The sequence below is a fragment of the Diadema antillarum genome, unplaced genomic scaffold, assembly GCF_040938485.1.
Source record: "Diadema antillarum isolate AM-2024a unplaced genomic scaffold, OU_Dant_1.0 scf00000074, whole genome shotgun sequence".
Classification (NCBI taxonomy): domain Eukaryota; kingdom Metazoa; phylum Echinodermata; class Echinoidea; order Diadematoida; family Diadematidae; genus Diadema; species Diadema antillarum.
In genome coordinates, this window is record NW_027270963.1 from 373,367 (window position 1) to 390,000 (window position 16,634).

Sequence of the window (16,634 nt, forward strand, 5' to 3'; positions counted from 1 at the left end):
CCTCTGTGCAAACATAGTCAGTTCTATGGTTACTCATTCACTAATGCAAATAGGCGTATAAACAGCAAGCACATGAGCAGTAGTGCAAGTTCATTGGTACTGCTGACAAACACGAATGATTAGTTTCAGCATTTTAAATGAGTTGATGGTGATGATTAAGAGCTAAGATTAGAGAATTAAAAATACTGTTTTGACTGCGCGATTTTGGCAACAGAGTTGGTAATGGCAATCACGATTGAGCCGGATCTGTTGCTTTCGCGGAAATCTGGAAAATGCAAAATGCTTTAACCAAAACATTGACTCCCTGACTGTGATATGGAGTAACTCAAAGACCTGACCATTAAAAACTGAACATAACCGCTTCACTATATTTTTAAGCTGTTTCTCATAAAAACATTTTCACATCTGAGAAGTAATACGACTCGTTAGTCTCATCAAAAATGTATCAATCCCGTTGCCTTCATAGTGCAAAAAGGCAGTACACATAATGCAGCTTATCATGTTCATAGACGCATTCAGAGGGGTGACATTTGCGGAATTACATAGGAGGTGTGTAGTTTGATCGGTGCATGGTGAATAATTACGGCGCCTTTTAAGTGCCATGTTTGGCAGACAGCAGAGAAGACGAGATGAAGCTAGTTCCTCTCCTTCTCGACCTTTTTAGGGTCCGAAAAGGTGAGAAGGAGAGATGTGAGATCCCGTCCTCTCGATCTCTACGGGCGTCCGAGAAGGCAAGAAGGCGAGATCGCATAGTCATATCTCACCTTCGCGTCTTCTTTGGTCCGAGTAGATTTAGTGAGCAAGTCGAGAAATCCTACATTATTTGCATCAATTTGAACACGATTATCGCATCGCACATCACGAAGGTTCCGATCCAAAGAGTCACAACTTTGTATTATACGTTCGACGTCTGCGAATTAGGGTTGATTTCAACGATTATTTAATGAAACTGTGCTGTTTTCAATCTCCCGGAGGAGTTCGTAATGTGATCGCAAATTCTAAAATGGTATAAACATGATAAGTCATGACAAGTATGGAAATATTACTTTCTCATGATTATGGATCATTAGAGATTGAGAAATCATGATCGTGCGGAATTGAACGGTTTGCCTCTGTAAAGCGGTAACTTTTCTCACTCGTGCGGTCAAAGCAAGTAGTGACGCGTCATGCGGCCATTAACACAGCTTATTTCGTTCTTCTATGTCGCCTTTAACCCTCTGCCTGCCACACTTGATATTACCTGTCCATAAGAACGTGTCTGAAATACTATACTAGTAACGTGTGCACATTTGACTCATTGGCAGAGACAGGGTTAATCACTCTGTTTTTGTTTTTGTTTTCTGTTATTACCGCCACGATCAAAGTTCACGCATTTAGTGCTTTGTATTATATAGCATTTGGTTGACTGATAGCAAAAGAGCTCCTTGCTGATAGCGAATGTTGTGAGCATTAAATCAGATAACGTGTTGTTTTTCTGATTGGACTTTGTCCTAGGTTCACTGAGCTGAAATGGAAACCTTCAAATTGCATAGCTCACCCTTCGAAAAAAAAACCCCGACGAACAAACAAACCAACAACAACAGCATGACACTTCGGCGAAAACATCAGAAGCTAGGAAACTCTCTTAATACATTAAACATTTCCATTGACATTCGACAGAATTACCATCAAACAAAAGTAAACGACAATAGCTAACAAACAATTCAAAAAATCCAACTTCCGAATAAATCTGAGACAAGCCAGAATAGGTCTAGAGTTTCCCTTGCACAAAACGAAAACACTCGCAGCGCATCTGACGTTGTGTGCCCCTGCAAACCTTGTGCATCTTATGTCTTCTAATTGTTTTTTTTTATATAAATGTTCGATTAAGTGTATAATTTCCCCCATAATTTCTTGGGACAAGTTGTATTTTCACAAGGTGTTCACTTTAATAATTCATAGAATCAATGAAGAGAAATGAAAGCTAAATGATGCTTCGTTGATACCCACCGTGGTGACGAAGTTGGATGTAAAATAAAAAGAAATGAAAACAAAACAAAGCAAATGACAAACAAAAAGCGGCAAAAAACAATGATAATCGTGGGCAATTAAAGACCGACCTTGTTACACGCATTCATAGTATATGTTTGCTGGTGCACGAGACTGTGCTCTTTATGTTTTGCACTATTATCTCGTAATACTAATTTATGTTTATGATGATAATAATGATGCATACATACATATGACTTATATTGCGCCAAATCCACTGTAGAATGCTCAAGAAGCATTACAACATTGTCAAGGGAGCTTCGTCATTCATAACCAGAAACTGATATTTCTCTTTACTTCTCAGTTTGTTTGTTTGCATGTTTGGCTGTGTTTGCTTTCACATTGAGTCTAGTTGGCGATATTCGGTGATCGAAACGCTATCGTGCGCATAATCATGAATTTCAAAAATTTGTTCACTCGTTTTTTGTTTTTCTCTGATTTAATGACATTTGGTTCATACATTCTCGAAAGTTACAGACAACACAATAATCACCATAAATACCCATCTTAATTCTGTCCATACTTTTTATGCATAGCCTTGACAGACTTGTATTTCATCTCAAAGAAATTTTAGAAAACATCAACGACAAAAGCAATCATTGAATTCGTGCATATCGGAAATCATGATTATGACAATGAAATTATGAAATGATATAGGGGAGGGTGTGGAAGGTTATACTTCATAGGGGAGGGTGTGGAAGGTTATACTTCAAGTCTGGAAAAGCTGATACCCGCATGGTAATGATGGCCAAGTTTTGGATAACAGTTGCTATAAATATGAAGAAATAACGGCGGTAAAGAGATCAGGAGCAGCTTAAGTATCTCCCCTTCACACTCCTTTCTCTCCCCCCCCCCCTCTCTCTCTTACATTATGATGATGATGATGATAGATGATGATGATGATAATTGAATAATAATAATAATAATAATAATAATAATAATAATAATAATAATAATAATAATTATGATAATAATAATAATAATAATAATAATGATAATAATAGTAACTAAAATAATAATAATGAAGATAATAATGGCTAGTTTTAATCCAGCGCATTTCACACTTGTTAAGTATATCTAAATGAGCTTTACAGACTATCATTACCCGGTCACTGCATACGTTATTTCCAATAAAACAACAGATATACTAGTATATATATATATATAGGCCTATATCCGTTGTTTATATTTTATAATTATAGTCACCAGTGTAATTACTATAATCAAACGTCCCGACTCACTGTAGCGGGGCGAGCAAGTAAATCCTGATAAGAGTAGACACATGCAAGTCATGTTCAACATGGTAAAATAGGGTCGGAACATTATGCATGCTGTGCTGCTGTGCCCAGGACAGCACAAGCGCTGCAGAATTATGTACACTGTGTACTGTAGGTCTATACCGTATTGAGCTCTGGATTGTGTGTGCACGTGAGCAATGTGTGATCAGGTGGAAAAAAAAATCACATCATGTGTTTTTCTACCGTAGCCACACAACCGTGTCTACTGAAATCGCGAGCGAGACTAGTGTTCCCGTCCTGTGCACTGTGCTGACATCAGGAATAGTCTTAGGTGCCTACTTAACTAGTCCATTTTGTAGCCTTAGAGCATATAACTCTTGACGAAGAGCCAAACACACGAGTCGAAGGTAACAGTTTTGTAAATATTGTCTTGGTCTTCGGAATTAAACAGAGTATTGCAGCTCCTTCGTCTAATGCAATGTGCATGTCCTTTCATTATATAGCTTCTTCGAAAGTATTTATGCGGTGTATAATATTGCAATGATTACCGTAACAGTGCGTCTTTGATATCATACAGTATAGTACCGGCATGTTGGTTCCAATGCCATCTTGCGCCGTAAACCCAAGCGCTAATGTCTTGTCGTTGTACCTCATTCGTAATAAGACCGTGAGATCTAAGAAATTTAATATCATAGAGTGACATACCTGTACATTACTAGTATGTTGGCTCCAATACTACATGTATCTTGTGGCGTGAACGCAAGCGTTTACTGCATTGTAATTGTACAGTATACCTCATTCGTAAGACCGTGGAGCTAAGGGAATATCATAGCACTGATACCGTATAACCCCTCGGTAAGACGTGATATCCCGTCAGCATTGAGGTCATGGGAATACACTTGCACTATAATTCAATGCACGAAGGCGACGCTCACAGTTCGCCACTCATCATCAGGCATATATCCACTGACAGTCCTGTAGTAACCGTATCACACTATTCGAGAGCAGTGAGTGCATTGCTGGGTGACTCCAGGGTGGCGCCATTGTGTAGAGGGGCTTTGGCAAGCGATCGACCCTGACCATTACTGAATAACAAAAAAAAAAAAAAAAAACCCCTAAAGAAATAAAATCCTAAAATGGAAATACCAAAAAGGATGATTTTCTGTAATATACATACATATACGTGTAGATGTATGTGTATACGTATGTATGTATGTATATATATATATGTGTGTGTGTGTGTGTGTGTGTGTGTGTGTGTGTGTGTGTGTGTGTGTGTGTGTGTGTGTGTGTGTGTGTGTGTGTGTGTGTGTGTGTGTGTGTGTGTGTGTTCGTGTTCTGTGTGTTAACCTGCAGGATTGTGAAGGCAACGTTGTGTCCAATGTTACGTTACCGCACACCGGACCTATCTTATCTCTGAACGTGTGTAACATTGAAGAGTTCCTGCACTGAACCCTTCACAAACAACATGTTTACTGCGTGAAAGGATCACACAATCACTATCTCACTGCTGACCATGAATACAGTCGAGTTTCAGAGGTCTTTACTCTTATAACACAATCATGTCCTTGTGATGGTAAAGATCATGTTAAGGTCGTCTAATGTACAGACTTCACTCATATCAAGGGCCAGGTTAGAGATGACTCAAGATTGAGAACGGATCCTTGGGGAATTAAAGGGATGGTATACTAATATCACTTCATGAAATGTTAAAGACCATACAATTTTAAGAGGAAGGTTCATTTGATGAAGATCGGTTATGAAATGGCTGAGATATCAAAAAACAAAGGAAAACAAAGTGATTCAAATAAAAGGCAAGCCCCACCTTTTATTAGGATTGCCCCTTTTTTAATATTTCGGCCATTTTTAGCACAAATTTTTATTAACAAAACCTTGAATTTCTCATAGAAATATGTGCTCTTTCATATTTCATAAGACGCTTCTCATTATCTAAAAAAAAAAAATCATAAAAAAAGTTGGAAACCTGTAGCCTCATCTCAACTGAAACTTTACAATCTGTTTAAAGGGATGGTAAAGTTTTGTTTGTGATGGGATTCAGATTTTAACTTTTTGCGAGATAAGTAGAAATCACTTGAATATTAAAAGCATACAATTCTCGGAGAAACTAAGATTCATTTAGTGAAAGACGGTTTTGAATTGGCTGGGATATCCAAAAACAAAGTAAAAACAAAGTGGTCCTCATAAAATGTGGGACCCAGCTACTTGTGTGTGTGTGTGTGTGTGTGTGTGTGTGTGTGTGTGTGTGTGTGTGTGTGTGTGTGTGTGTGTGTGTGTGTGTGTGTATATGTGTGTGTGTGTGTGTGTGTGTGTGTGTCTGTTCTGTGTTAACAAGCAGGATTGTGCAAGCAGCGATGTCTCCAATTACGTTATTGCTCGAGGATCAACTTTTTATCAAGACCACTTTGCTTTTTGGATATCTCGGCCATTTCAAAACCGCCTCCATAAAAATAAACTTTTATTTCCTTTTAGAATTGCACGCTTTCATATATAAGTGGCTTCTAAGTATCTCGCAAAAAGTTAAAGCTAAATGCCCTATATATCCTTTTTAAATATTGTACTGCAGGTATTACGCAACCTGGTAGAATGTTTAACACGTGAATATCAAGACAAGGTTTCGTATTTCTTATAGCTGGACGCTGAACGCCTGAGTTTTCTTTGGCATTGTATTTTTTCAGAGAATATTCCGTTTTTGGTCAGTTTCAAATCATTTCTGACCTCATGCGGATGATTTCCTTGGAAACTTGCAATTCCTACAAACTTAAGCTTTTTGTAGGTTTTCTTCATGATTCTCTCTCTGCTCTTTTGCACCTCCAGTATCAGCAAATGACTGTAAATGTACATTTTTTAATGTATATTTTAGTGTGATGTGTTTTGCGAATTTTGTGTTGCACAAAGTATCGTTTGTTTTTTTGAAAATGAAACTGAAACTGAACAGAAATGTCAATAACCAACTTCTTGGGAATGTACAACCCTGTCCACTCATTTGATAGGTGTACATCAGATGACTCTACTCTACACCTGTGGTGTGGTTCTACGGCGCCATATCTCCACCGCTGCCCCCGCCATGGCCCACAGGGTGTTTGTGTACGGAACGCTGAAGACGGGACAGCCAAACTACAGGTTGATGGCGGGCTTGCGTCTTATCGGCATCGGACGAACAAGGACGAAGATGCCGCTCGTCGTCGCTACCGAGTTCGGCATCCCGATGCTACTCGATCACGAAGGAGGTCATGTGAGTAGGCGGTCAACAAATGGCCAATGGTTAAAGTAGCTTAGTATGTCTGGTGGTGAAATATGAAACTTAAAAGTTTATGAAAAGACAGGGCTTTCCCTTTCCGGTAGCGAATGAGACAGAAAATGCAATGATTAAGAGAGTTTCGCTTGTTTATTATGCAGCCATGATCAAACAATGATCCATTTGATAATTAATCTGCCTTGCCAATTATGGGCCAGGATTTTGAGCATTGTATTACGGAGGAGAGGAAAAGACGGTGATAACTCAACATAACTCAACACATATCACTCGTATCATCGCTGAAACCAACAGATCACCACGTGACCGAACTAGAAACTTCCTTGAGTAACGACAAAACTTTCTTTCTCCCCTCGATCGCCATCATAACCCCAAGTATCTCGATTCTTCATCTGCCCCACGTAGGCTGAACACTCTGGTTTTACCTACTTTACATGCATGCAGATTTATGGCAATTGTCTGTTTAACTAAACATTTACACTACACGAGTATTCAACTGAAAGCGCTGAATCGTGACTTGGTATAAAAGTTGTTATATACAGACGAACAGACGATATGAATCATGAATCGTATTTGGGCAATTCTTGCATGTTACTCACATGACATTGATAAGCATTACCTGGTGAACACATCCAATGGCGAAACTTTTCCTATTCATTAGTCATTAATTTCATTCATTTTCTTTGTTTTTTTTAATCCTCTTTTTTTTGCGTTTATTTTCTTTTTATGTTTTAAGAATGTGGTCGGTGAGGTTTACGAAGTCGATGACGAGAACCTGGCAAAGGTAGATGCCCTGGAGAGTTTCCCCGGCGGGTATTACGACAGAATGAAGATTGGTGTCCAGCTCGAGGGCGAATACGCCGCCCCCACGGGGCAGGGCGGCCTAACAGACTGTTGGGCCTATGTCGTGACGAACTTCAAGCCCTCCATGCTTGACCTGGAAAGATTCGAGAGTTACGACAGTGAGGGCGCCCACGGCAAGAAATACGTCAAACCAAGTGACAGGGGCGAGGGCGCTGTTTCCAAGGTCAAAGCTGCCGTTTTGAAGCCGTAGTAATTTTTTTTTTCATCGTTTTTTCCCCCTCAAAATTATCTTACTTTATTTCATATCGAAGTCTGAGAGGCTATCACAGCATACTTTGAAGTTGAAACGTGGAAGATATTCAGCAGTGGAGTAATCTTAAAAGACCTACAGAGTCACTCAATGCTTACATCTTGATGAAAACGAACGAGGCAGCACACATTTCAAATTGAAACAGCATATGCGAGAGGTGATGTGGTGATGTCATGGCCTCAGAAGTATCTCTCATTGGTTTGTTTTAGTCTGTATACAAATCATATTTTGATTGAAAAAAACAACACCCATGGCAACTATACAGCTCTCGATACCGTGACAAACTAAAATAAATGAATGAAATGAATGAATACTATTAAAAAGATCGTTTTCATATCATCTGAACAATAGCATAGATGTAATTCTATACTCGGTATTTCTTATTTTGTAATTGGTAAAAATATTGGAGGCAAGAGGTTTGACCTGAGAAAAAACATAAATACAGCTTTTTGGAGAACATTTATGTCATTTATTTTCAGGGATTTAAGCTGGAAAAACAATGGGTTGGTGCTCTCGAGAGCGTGCTCGACTGCACACTCGAATTGCTTTTTTCTGCAGGAGAAGTATACGGTCTGCATGTGTTACATTTGTGGGTTGCCCAAATAATGTTGCAATAAGATATATATGGCAGGATCAAAGCATTATACAGGGTAAACAATACACGAGTTGGTAAAAAATACTGAAGCTTAGTTAACAGGCCAACGTTTCGGGACACAGGCAAAATAATGTGTTTTCACCATGATCGTCCCATTTTAGTTTTTCATTTTATATACACACCGAGAAATTTATTAAATGTTTTCTTTTCGAGAGAATTACCATCACTATACAATTCATATTCTAGTAAATCAGCTTTTTTACATTTAAAATGAATGAAATTAGTTTCGCTTAACTTGAGTGCCAGTATAAGAGGACAAGAATATAATTGGTTCATAGTCTACATGCATAACCATCGACAATGTGTTACTTTTCAATCCCACAGCTCACAAAAAACTTTAGACATTAAAATTTGGTTTACGACAAGGCTCAATTCTAGGCGTATTATTTATTTTATTTATTTATTTATTTCAGTTTTATTTCCACAGGGTAGTCTCATCAAGACCAGCAGGTCCTGCTCTTCCAGAGAGCCCTGCCCATGATAAAAATACATAAACATTCATCTTAACACAAAGTTAATCTTCATACATTATTGAACAGTAAAACATTAAAATCTACATACATGTTATATATTATTGTTTGTTATTCGTGTTAATGATAATGATTATATCTTATACACTTCCAAACTTCTATGTTTTTGCCGATGATGTATTTTATTGGCATCACAATTTAGAAATTTCGACTACTCAACTAAAGTGTATAATAGTGAAAGTCTCCGAATGGTTTAAATCTAATAAATGATCAATTTATAACAAACTATATGTATATATATATATATATATCAACAATCGACCAATTTCCTTCTCGTTTACTGAAATCATTGAAATACTTTTTCCTAGTATTTATGAACAGAAGTTTGACAAAGTTATTTGAATGACTTTGTGTGTGTAAACTTGTATCATACTGTATTCCTTGAAACGATTGATATGTGACGAAAAAAAAAAATCTTATAAATTTCAACAATTTATATTTCAGATACATGATATACATAGATATACCTATTATGTGCAATATCTTCGGATAGAGGCTACGTGTACGGCAGTTACGGACATTTTGAAATGAAACTAACTCAGTGTAATGACAACGATATTTCCTTTTTTTAGTATTACCATGATTACCTCGGAAAATATGTCTGCAGTTTATCCATGGCAAATCACTGTCACGAAACCAAGGCAACACTGCTAAAGAGTATATCACGTCAATAAGTGTGTGTATGCAGGAGCAGCGTCCCATACAACGGTTGTATTCACAGTGATATGTTGCATTGTGAAGTACAATGTATAATACATACGGGTAAATGATGCAGTAATAAATGCTTTCTCTTCTCAGTGCATTCTCATGTCGCTTGCCACGCTTTGTAAATACAATGAACTAGATACGCGATCTGTATGTATCTGCATACAGTGTACCAACTCTTCTTTTGTTCTCTCTCTTTATATAATATTATATAATTATTGAAATGGATAAAACACCTATTTTGACAAATGGCTGCAAGTACAAGTACAAGGTATAAGATAGTACACTTGATATTGGCTTGATGGTGTTGGATATATGAATTCCTTGTCTGATAACATATCATATACAGTGGTTAATCCCTTCACTTAATGGTGCTGTTCTCTCATGACTCCGCCCATTCATTTGGCATCATACTCCACTCATGTGGTTGCAGACTTCTAATCCAGCCTACCGCAGCTGGCGGCAGCTTGCCATAGTCGTCAGGTGTCAATAAGGTCGACGACATTACGTCATATCTAAAAATAACCCCTGCGAGGCAATGTGCACTTGCACGGAGTTCAGGAGAAGTTCGTCGTGACAGAAAAGCAAAATAACATCTTTGTTGTGGTCAGTATGAATACTTGATGTGATTCACTCTATCTGTATGATTTTATCGAAATATGAAAAATGTGAAGGGAATCATAACGAAGGGGCAGATATGTGACACGACGCCGCGTGTCAAAACCGCGCGTGCCATTTACATGAGCTGGGCGTATGGTTATGGGGCATGTATTTATCATGCGAATGAGCCATAATTCTTATACATTTCCTTGCATGAGGTCACAAATCCTGTCCCCCCCCCCCCCCTCTCTCTCTCTCTCTCTCCGTCTCTCGAACACAGTGCTGGTACTAGGAGTCACAGTTCGTATACAGCACTCGTACTATAGCTGAGCAAATATTTGAAAAATAGGCCAGTCTACTCATAATTTGAACTTTGTCATATTTTTCTTCTGCGGTCTATAGCAACAAGCTTATGAGATCATCTGTTCATATAGAACGAATATATCGCTTGAAGTCCAGTTTGTATCTATGTGTAAGTTGCTATTTGGGGCAATCACCGTGCAAATTCTCTGGTTGTCTTAATACAACTTTGTTAGAAAAACGTATAGTAAGCACTAAGTATACCACTAGAATGAATAATGTGTTCGCTTAGATAACAAAAAAGAGGTAATACCAATTAGCAAAATTGGTGATTCTTTGACGCATGCCTCTTCGGCTAAAATGGTACAGTGATTATCATTTCTTTAGGGTTTGTGTGTGTGTGTGTGTGTGTGTGTATGAACAAGTAATGTTTTGCGCTGTGCCTCTTCTTTCATCTGTGTGATTTTCTACCTGTCTATGACTCTACTTGTTTGTATGCATATGTCCTTCGTGGATGTGTGTGTGTTAACTTTGTAACTGTTAGTATTCTCGTTCTATTTTGAATGAATTATCATCAAAGAAGAATTCAAAAAAGAACACCAGGAATGATATACCCCGCCCTGTGATAGATCAATGGGCAATAATTATTTACTAATGGGACTCAGATACAATTTATGTGTGTCATGTGGCGATAGTCCAGAGTCATCATCTCAGCTGAAAATAGTTTTCGGCAGACCTCATCACTGTGGTTTGGATACCTCGCTGATGCTGCGTGCGAACTCCCTCTTGGAAAATATTCTGCTTCCAAGCCACCACTTCCCACGCTATATGATGTGTGCTGGGTATTGTAAATCCATGCTCTTTCGTGTACACGCCTCCGTGGAATTCACGTCAATGGCAAACAGTACCGTGTGTCGCCAACTTTGAACAATAGCATTTCGTTTAAAGTACGATTCTCCTTCCACGTACACGTTTATTACATTGACAGGGGAAGTTAAGCCAAGCAAACTTAACAGTGAAATCCTAATGATATCCATCGTGCAAAAAAACAAACAAACAAAACACAACAACAACAACGACTAAAACACAAATTTGTAAAATCTTAAGAACTCATTCAAATTAACGCGGTATTGATCACATTCGCTTTATGTGAATTAAATGAGAAGATGACGCCCCCCTTGATGGTGTCCCCTTGACATGAGCTCAAATTCTTGACTTTTATTCTTTATAAGGCATGAAAAAGCAGATAACTTGTCATTATTATGTAGCATACCATTTTTAGTGATTTAGTAACAGTCACTCTTTAAAGGGAGAGATTGTAATTGGTATCCATATTGGCTTAAACCGAAGCTTATCAAATTTTTATGTTACGAGACTTATTTAATTAGATATAATGATATGATTAGTAGGACCGATGCCATTGTTCCTAGCAAACACGATAAACTTTTAAATTTCAAAACTCTCGTAATACATACACTTATTGCTCTTCAAACATTGGATCTTCTGTTTGTTTGACCAGGGAGGCGGATTGCACCTTCCTGGTTTGACATCACTCCCTTTACCCAAGCCAACGCAAACATGGAATGGCGTCTCATTTTGATGAAAAAAAAGGAAAATATCTATGCCAGTAACTTTCAGTGACTCCAACAACAGTTTTATTGTTGTCTTTAATGTACTTTTTTTTGGTCCATTGTTATGAAGTTGGGAAAGTTGAACTGAAAATTGGCGGAACCACTGCCTGCACGAGTTCTTGTCCTGTGACTAACCGCTGTTTGAATAGTCAGGAGTAATCTGACCCAAACCATACAAATGAGAATCTCTATACTTCGTTTGGTAGAAAGTTCTTTAGAACTTTGCTAGAACCAAAATGCACTTTCCCTTTCTATATCCTTTCATTTGATTTGCTTGTTTTTATTTCGAAATGGCAATTAATCCCGAGCGTCTCTGCAGACAAACCAAGACGAAATACTCTCTTTTTTTTAAAGAATTGAAATTGGTGTTAAACATTGACCTCAATACATGATATTTACCTCCGGAATATTCAGCTGTTGACGAAACAGCGTTCATCAGCGTGTATTGAGGTCAAAATTTTAACACCAATTTCAACTGAATTTTCTACTCTGATATTTTTTTAATGTTTGGCTACGGTCATATTGGCAATTATATAAGTTATCGGTGTTAGAAAGAAAGCCAATTAGGCTTAGATGTACTGTGCGTGAGCGCGAGTGTGTGTACACGTATAATTATGTGTGTGTGCGTGCTTTTTTTTGTACTATGTTTGTTTATATGTCTCAAGATATATTTGTCCCCGCAAATGAATGATGAGTGTTCTCCAAACTGCTTGACGAAATACTGGACATAGAGAACTTAAAAGAAAAAAGTAGCCCTATACATTATGAATAAACTATCATTCCTATTCATTCTATCTAATGTCGTGACGGCTTAAAAACAGCGGCACTTGGTCTATACTTGTGCGAAAGTTTCGGATCTGAAAGGGTTAATAGGGGAGTGCTTTAGCCTCAGAACGTATTGGCAGTGACCCAAGTCTATTCCATGTAGAACGAGGAGCGTATGGTATAAATGCGGTAGATAATCTGCACATGACATCGTGCGCTGACGAAAATAATCTCTCCAAGTTATAAAGATACCGAGTGAGAAAAAAGAACCAAAAGAAATCAATGATGTCATTTCTATTTTTTTTTTCGTAATGCAAAACTGCTGGCACATTCGACCTTTATCGTACTCGCTGCATGCAAAATAATAACAGTGCGATAAAGCATCAACTGTTTAGTGGGTTGTGTCAACATGACCCTTATATACGTTGAGTGAGGTAAGGAGGTTGGTGGTGGAAATGGACGGATTGTATAATCTCTCCTCACCGTTTATCAAACCGAGAATTTTTGTCATTTGAGATATCATATATAAAATAATCAGGTATAATCAGGCATATGTATACACACACAAAAAACACACACACACACACACACACACACACACACACATATATATATATATATATATATATACATATGTATATATATATACATATATATGAATATATATATATTTATATATATATATATACACACACACACACATATATATATATATATATATACATATATATTAATATATAATCAAGTTTGTCAAAGGATCAGAAAGAGACAAGCGGATTAGGAGGGTTTTTTTTTTTTCTTGTTGAGTAGGGAGAGTTGTTTTTCTTTCCCGTCCTACAATGAATCTATTTACCTGTTTTAACTTCCACTTTCTTTCCTTCTTTGTTCGACATGGATCTAGTCTTTTTGATAAATTCCTCTTTCTCTTTGCTCTTCCCTTATACCTCAAGGCATCGAATGCTGTATTCAAACACGGCACGTCAAAGAGAGAAGAGACAGAATTTTACCCTGTATCCGAACAGAAAGGAGTTCAGGGTTCGGACGTAACGCGCATGCTCGGAAGAAACTGCCCGTCGACGGTCCAATAGGCGAGAGACTTGATCTCCGTGCCTTAACCCTATTAAGCCCAAGCTATTTTGACCCCTCGCAGGCCCAAGGGGGGGCACATTGTGCCCCCCCTATATAACTTTTTTATTATTTGATGTATCATCGTCATATTTGGCACATGGGTAGAGTAACTCATTCTCTACATGACCGTACATTTGAATTTTCTCAAGGTCACCCATGGAGGGCGCTATTTTCCAAAATATAAAGAAATACATAGGAAATATGCCAAAAACATGATTTTTCTGTATAATTTCTTTATCCTCATTATATATGTCTTATTATAGACCAATCATATTCATATTTGTCACAAATGATAAGCAAGTGGAATCTTATTATTTGTTATGGTTGAAATTTCTCAAGGTCACCACATGGGGGCGCTATTCATGTCAGCATAATAATACATTATGAGACCTGAGATGAAATGTTTCGGATGGGTACATGTATAGTTATGACACTTCATATTTGCATAATAGTGGAATTTCAAGATTGCAGATTGATAATATGATAAACTAATGATATTAGAGGCATAACTTGGGTGAGGGAATCAAAATAACACAAAATAGAAGGGCAATCTTTAGAAAATATCTTTTTTTTTTCAATTATCTCTATTTTATCTATTGTTTTATTCCTTTGTCTCATAAAAACAAAGGAAATAATAAGAAAAACTTTCCAAGACCATAATTACTTCAAATTTTGCTCCTTAAACAAATTTCAGCCAAGAAACACCCATTTCATCCACTGTAATGCTGTTAAATAAAATGGGAACAGAAAAAAGATGCAAAATCTGACTGACATGGTTGTCAGTTTCTGGTTACCATGGCAACCAGCAACATCAAATATAGCTAAATTATATATCAAAATGTTCGCAATAAGATTTTAGGAAAAGTCACCAAATTTGGTTGAAATCGGATAAAGGGCGAAGGAGTGGCAAATGAAAATCTGGTAGGGGGGGCACAATGTGCCCCCCCCTTGGGCTTTATAGGGTTAACAGGCAGTATAACAAACGGGCTATTTTCGACGCACGCCGTCATGATACCTTAATGGTAACGGGATTGTGACTCGTGCGCACAAGACATGCGATGCCCTTTTTTCGTCTGCTTTATAGTTATTCTGGGCAATCCAAAGAAGGAAAAACATGCATAGACAAAAACAAACACAAACAAACAAACATAAAACTAAATGCATGATGTCTTTTTGTGTTTAAAGAATCGGGGAATGCCCTCTTTCTATTTGACCACGGCCTCCCCATTTCCCTTCCCCCACCCGTCTCTCTCTCTCTCTCCCTATCACTTTCTTTCTCCTTCCCTCCTTCTGTGTCCTCCGCCATATCTGTCTGAAATTGTGATTATTTATGATACAATATTATCATGAGATTTGTTTTTTTCACAAAATATTCGCGATGACAAAGATAAGAACTGCTTATCGCTTTAGTTGTACTTATTCTGGCATCGCTGTAAACACGCACAGACACACGATTAAAGACAGACACAAAGACGCGCCCAAACAGAGAAACAATCAAACCTAATAATCTATGAAATTAAATTCGTTGACGCCCGACAGATGGATATACTCCATTGAGGGGTATGATTTATCAAGTTCTATTTTATTCTCACTGACGGCAGAGAGAGAGAAAGAGACAGATTGGAAAGATAACACTGAATGTACAACCTGATAAAAATAGATGTGACTTGTGACATTTCCATAATATCTTGTATAAAATGCTTTCACGTTTCCCTCTTCCTCTCTCTGATGCCCTTTTCTTATTATTCTCTGCAGACTTCATATTTCTCACATTGTCTTTAGAGATCTTATGGGTATGGGTGAGATATCTAGAGCAACCAATTTTTCTTTTTTGTCAACGCCCCCCCCCCCCCCCTATAAAACAGGAGGGAGAGAAAGAGAGAGAGAGGGGGGGGGGAAGAGAAGATGACGAGAGAAAAAAAAATCCTCCAAAACACAGATTTGAAACATTATCCGCACTGTTCATTTGATGTGCCTTTCCTGAATCCTCTGATAATAAAAATTACGAATTCCATATCTTTGTTTACAATGTCATAGCCTCTCGGTGTTGTAAATCGACTCCGTTGATGTGACGTCTGATGAGATGTGATCCAACCAGAGGTATGCTTACATTAATTTGGGGTTGGTTTCCTTTTTTTTTTCTTCAGTGTTATATCATATTCATACGGTGGTTTCGTTTTTGCACACTTGTTTTCCCAGCCTGTATATAGCTTCCGACAATCTATGTCGTACTTGCAAATAGATCCGATATCAGAGGAAAGTGACTAAATGGCAGAGTTATCGCCCCATCTGCTGTTAGTTTTGCTTTTTGCCTCTCCCATAATGTCTTCAAGAGACGTGATGCTGTAGACGTATTGGATGGTACAGTTAACCGTCAGCATGCAGAACATGAGGACGTCATTTCCGTCTTATATGACTACCGAGACCGTGTATGCAATAACCTATGACTCAGTGTAATGAGTCTCGAATGAGCCCTTACGTAAGATATTGTACATGCTTCTGTAAGTTTACTGATATAATAATATTGATAATAATAATGATAATACGCATCTGCAACCAGAGGGGAGCGCTATGGGCATTCTGTTGTTGTTGGGTTTTTTTTCCCCAAGATGTTATAACACTTGTCCTACTTAATAAATGACAGGGAATCCAAAGAATAATAATGA

The 16,634-nt window shown here is 37.8% G+C and overlaps 1 protein-coding gene across 1 annotated transcript; it reads left to right on the top strand.

Moving 5' to 3' along the window:
* Positions 1–3,555: 3,555 nt before the first annotated feature.
* Positions 3,556–8,681, top strand: LOC139717270 (putative gamma-glutamylcyclotransferase CG2811). Its single transcript, XM_071628764.1, has 3 exons — positions 3,556–3,673; positions 6,278–6,519; positions 7,277–8,681. Exons 2-3 carry the CDS (start codon positions 6,289–6,291, stop codon positions 7,592–7,594), a joined length of 549 nt encoding a protein of 182 aa, XP_071484865.1. The 5' UTR covers positions 3,556–3,673; positions 6,278–6,288; the 3' UTR covers positions 7,595–8,681.
* The last annotated feature ends 7,953 nt before the right edge of the window (positions 8,682–16,634 follow it).

Coding starts and splice junctions, on each gene's coding strand:
- LOC139717270 (XM_071628764.1), top strand. CDS start 6,289: ATGACTCTACTCTACACCTGTGGTGTGGTTCTACGGCGCCATATCTCC. Junction 6,520..7,276: donor TCGATCACGAAGGAGGTCAT/GTGAGTAGGCGG, acceptor TTATGTTTTAAG/AATGTGGTCGGTGAGGTTTA.